At 30.8% G+C, this 5,200-nt stretch overlaps 1 protein-coding gene across 1 annotated transcript; it reads right to left on the reverse strand.

Annotated features, from left to right (window-relative positions):
- Nucleotides 1-1,414: 1,414 nt before the first annotated feature.
- On the reverse strand, nt 1,415-4,307 carry LOC127135361 (IQ domain-containing protein IQM4). Its single transcript, XM_051062096.1, has 8 exons — nt 3,628-4,307; nt 3,402-3,516; nt 3,244-3,309; nt 3,032-3,120; nt 2,820-2,907; nt 2,452-2,682; nt 2,160-2,261; nt 1,415-2,066 (listed from the first exon to the last, which is right to left on the reverse strand). The coding sequence occupies exons 1-8, from the start codon at nt 4,023-4,025 to the stop codon at nt 1,638-1,640; spliced, it is 1,518 nt and encodes a 505-aa protein (XP_050918053.1). The 5' UTR covers nt 4,026-4,307; the 3' UTR covers nt 1,415-1,637.
- Nucleotides 4,308-5,200: the final 893 nt, after the last annotated feature.

Raw genomic sequence — 5,200 nt, forward strand, 5'->3', positions numbered from 1 at the left:
GATTCTTGTACAATCTTAAAGACATCTTTCTGCATGTGCGATTTTGAGTACCTTGAAGAAGAACCAAGGGTAATTTGAGAAAAGTTTCAAGAACTCAATCTTCATCATCATCTCCGCCTTCAAATTAAGATTCTTAAGGCCAGGTTCTTAGAATTTATTAATAATATAAGTGTTAGTAGCAATGCCCGATGGGATTAAAATTTCCTCATATACCTAATATCTTAAAATATTAAACTAATATATGGTGTTCAACTCATTTGCAATAATTTTTTAAAGTTCAATGTAATGATCACTGAACCTTCATATAACTCAACAATTTTTGCAATAATAGACGTAAAAAAAATGAAATTCATTTGAGGAAAACGGACATGTTAACATTGTCGACACAATATAGTTATATAATAAAAATAATAATGATAATATAATTATAAATTTTGTACTCTTTCTTAAACTCGATTGGAACGATTGAGATATTGGCGTGAAACGACATAATTGGGAATGGGGCAAAATAACAGTGGAAAGGGGTGTAACCACCGTTTTCTAATTTTTCTAATTTTTACAATGCTGAGAGGGCTATTTTGACCATTTCAACTTAAAAAAAACTCTAATAATACAGTACAAGACACTCGCTTTCCTTGCCGCACTGATTTACGTTAAAGTTTTTTCTTCTATCACTTTTCTTCACTCATACACTCTCTCTCTCTACTCCTAATCTCATTCCTTCAATAATTTCTCATAATAAAGGTATGTTTTTCGAGTTAATGTCTTTTTTTCCTTTTTATTTTCTTCTTTTTCATCAAATTTATTTTTATCGACTACTTTTTTTATTTTATATTTTACTATTTTTTATTATCCATTTCTTTGTTTTGATATTAGCGGGTGGAAGAAGTGATGATAAAAATTTAAATTCTATAATGCTTGAAATTTTACTAGAAGTTTTAATTAAGTATTTTTTTAAAATTTATTCACATTCAAATATATGTTTTGTTTAATACTTATAGTTTTTTATTTTTAATTATGAATGCTTTATGAATTTCAAGTAACTTATTCTAAATTTTAACTATTATATATTTATTAATTTCAAATATATTAATGTTGGCGCTAAGTTTTGTTCCAATTTTTTAGATAACCGTGTCGAGTTCTTATTTGAGTTTAACAACAGAGGTTACAAGTTACAAGTTGATTAAACCAAATAAAGAATTGATTATGCTGCCTCATAATAAACAAACATAAAATTGAAATAATCTGGGTGAATGATACAATTTATCATAGCTGAAAGTCTAATAGCATGTTTTATTTCTTTCAAAAAAGGTTCCACAAAAATTACAAGAGAATGGTAGCTTTTTTATGCAAAAGATGTGTTCAAAAACATAATCAAATATACTATTAAAAAAAACCAAAATTTCTAAAAGAATAAAGGAATAACTAAACTCTTAAATAAAACAATAAAAATAAAAGTAAATAGTTAGCCTATTTATTCTCATGAATAGAGTCACAAGACGTATCCTCAATTCAGGTGTCACCTTTGGTGACATTATATTTGAGAAATCATTTCCTGTAGTCATAGATCTTCGATTGAATTGATCTCTGATTATGAATAGAGTAGGATATTTGATCCTAATTCCTTCCATGTTTCCTCAATTTGCAACTTGAATTGAGGTTCTAGGGCTAGGTAACCCCATGTAAGCAAGCCTAGGAGAGATCCTAACTTTTGGGCTTGGTCTTGGAGAAGGTATAGGGCCATACTTATATGGTCTTGCAGAAGCAGGCCTAGGAGACAAATTAACTTGCTCCAATGCCCTTGATTGAAGGTGCTCAGGATAGTCACGCACACAGCCAATACGAGCTCCAGCTCCTGTGGACCACTTGCATGATAATCTCTTGGAAGAGTCAAATATTGGCCCCTCCAATTTCTTGTCTTTAGCCTCTGTTGCTTTGTTGATTTTGGTTCCTTTGTTGGTGATATTTTTGGTAGATATTGATTGGGAAGTTTGAGTAGGACCCATAATTTGTTGGGGCTCATTAGTGCCAATAAATGAAGGAGCATCATCATCTATAGCATATCTCTGAAAATATTGAAGGAAAAAAAAATAAAAAATATTAATAAATTTATTCCACAACCAGTTTATTTTTTTCTGTTGAATTAGATGAAAATTTACCTTGACATTAGAGAGATCTACATTGTGCTCCTCAAGAAAGCTAACAAATTCTCTGAAATTCTCTTCAGTTGGGTGATAATGACCACTATAAGGCCAAATTGCCTGCAATGTTTATTCAACAAACAAAACCATAAGCAAAATTTCATATCTATAGTCACGGTTTTCAACCGTCGTGAATCTCGACCATCCGATGAAAATTAAATTATCTAATTTTTATCTGATGATCGAGAAATTTTTAACTATGGAAAATTTAAGTCGAATAAAATGAGTATTAAGTTTTTATAGCTTTTACCTCTAGTACACCTTGTCGTGCGACTAATCTTCCAGCAGCTGTGGTTGCAGCCCCAGATAAAAAGCTAGAGTGTTGAAAAGCACCCTTTTGTTTCCTTCCAACATACAAAGCCCTAGTGGTGCTAAGAACAAATATCCATTTTGACTTTTCATCTGTATCCACAAACTTCCCACCATGTCTATACACCAACTTCCCATTTTCAACAGATACTTCATATTCTTCCCTCTCTTTCTGCAATCAAACATACACATTAGATTATACAAAAATACACAACATTAAAACTTCATATTAAAGTCGTGTCTGGTGTTCCACAAATCAGACAAACATATCATAATTCAAAAATATGATATTGACTATTAATAACTTACTGGTCCAAGATATTTAATGGACTGACGTTGTAAGGTAGCCCTTGGACATTTCTCAAGATTTATTTCTTTACCATCTCCAACATCCAACCTACAAATATTAACCATCAAGATCATCATCAACTTCTATAGTTTTTACCATCATCAACATCATTAATAATATAATAATAATAATAATAATAATAATAATTATCATTCATAGAATAAAAACTCACCAATAGAAAAATGGTTGAGTGCTTAGGCTTGCAAACCAAATATCATAATATAAATGCAAATTGTGTCCATATCGATGACGTGGGTCAATCTGCATTATAAGAAAAAAGAACAATGTTAATTATTAATATTCTAAGATTAGATTAGATTATAAGCTAAAGTGTAGTTTAATTTAATTTAATATTATTACAGGATAATTAATTGAATAACTTACAGCTTCAAGCCAATGTTGAAGTGCTAATTTTTGTGCCTTATCATCTTTTGACAAACCTTTTCCAACCTGTATAAGAAACAATAATTGACAAATTATATAACACTTCAAATGATATAATAATATTAATAAAACTAAATTAAATTTCAAATAAAATATACCTTAGCTGCTCTTGTTCTTGCTCTTCCCCATCTTGACACTGCAGTTTCTTGTTTTTGTTCATCAAAAAATGAAACTGAACTTCTTTCAAGTGCAGCAGAATCCAATGCTTTCCACCTTAAAAAAACATATCATATAAAACATAAATCTAAGAAAAACACTAACCTTAAAAAAAAAAATCATAAACAAATGCTAAAAATAAAAATATTGTTTTTCAACAAGACTAACCAAAGTTCCTCAACAATAACAGCACAATCAGCAAGGTTTCTTCTAGTTCTATAACTCTTATAAACTTTCTGAACCTTAGTTGCTGCAGCATCAAGCTCAGAAACTGGTCTTGGAGAAGAGAAAACAACTTCTTTAGGCAAAGAAAGCAAAGGAACAGCTTTTTGGTGCAATTTTTCCTCAACATTTGTTTCCAGGGTCACATGTTCTGGTCTATAATCCTCTAACCTAGTTGAAATGTTTCTTGTGGTAGCTTCTGGTTCTCTTTTGTTGAAGCTTCTTGCTCTCAAAATCATAGCACCATCTTTGGAACCAAAACTATAGTTGAATGATAAACCAAAGAGTGAATGTCGAACAATTTCTTCCCAAGCTGATGTTAATATGGAAAGTGATAATCCCATAGAGATGTAGATTCACACCAACTTCAAAAAAAAAATTGATGAAATTAATTCAAACCTTGATGTGTGGTTTATGAAGAAGTATATGAAATATGAATTGAAGTTATGACTCTAAGAATAAGAGATTAGTATCAAAAGTGAATGAATAAGATGTGTGTATTTCAATTGTTTTATATATATAAAGTTTGGTATTCAAATACGTGTCAAAGTGGAAGAAAGAAAGAGAGAAAGTAAAAGGGTAGTGGTTGAATTCAACAAGGAATTTTCGCAACACTTTCGAATGAGGAAATAAATGGTGTGTTACTATAAAGTTCCAATTTTACTTGTGGGAATACTTAACAAAAATGAAGGGAAAAAAAGAGGGTCAAATCCACGTGTTTGCTAGAGTTGTTCAAACCATTTTTTGGTTTGTAGTAATAAGGAGGATACAAGGATATCACTAAAAATATAAAGTATAGTCAACAATTGTTTTCTTTTTAGTATGGGTCCATAAATTGATAGAATTATAGAACAATAGGAAACAAAACAGGGTGAGTCTACTAGTCAAAGAAAGTAAGCTTCTGAGATATTCAATGACATGAAAAACATTATTTATCAATTTTGTTCATTTTTATCAAATTTTATAACCCAATTTTAGAGTTTTTATGTTGCAAAAAGTTATTTTAATGGAGATGTATTTCTTTTATGAGTTTTAATGGGAAAGAAATATTTTTAATATTTTATAAAATTTGAAGATTAAATTTATAGCTGATTAGTTAAGGGAGCCGCAAAGATAAAGGAAAGAAATAAGAAAGTGGAGATTGAATATTATTCAAGAGATTTGTTGTGACAAATGTTGTATTAGTTGAGGACCAGATTATACAAGAGCGTCTCATTGTCCGAGACGGACACTCCTCTTGCGATGCTATTGAGTATCATAGTTTTGCTTTCTCTGCACAAAATTTCCAAGGGACAGTCCTAGTGACGAAAATCAAGGATCCATGAGATGTGGAGGTTGCTGAAAGATTCCAGGTGTTAGAAGAGAAGCTTAAAGCCATAGAGGGGCATGATGGTTTTGGTCTGAATGCTTCAGACATGTGTTTAGTGCATGGCCTAATAATGCCTCCAAAGTTCAAGACACCGAATTTCGAAAAGTACAAAGGGGATAGCTATCCAAAGCAACATTTGATGATGTTTTG

Source organism: Lathyrus oleraceus, chromosome 1, assembly GCF_024323335.1.
Source record: "Lathyrus oleraceus cultivar Zhongwan6 chromosome 1, CAAS_Psat_ZW6_1.0, whole genome shotgun sequence".
NCBI classification, from domain to species: Eukaryota; Viridiplantae; Streptophyta; class Magnoliopsida; order Fabales; family Fabaceae; genus Lathyrus; species Lathyrus oleraceus.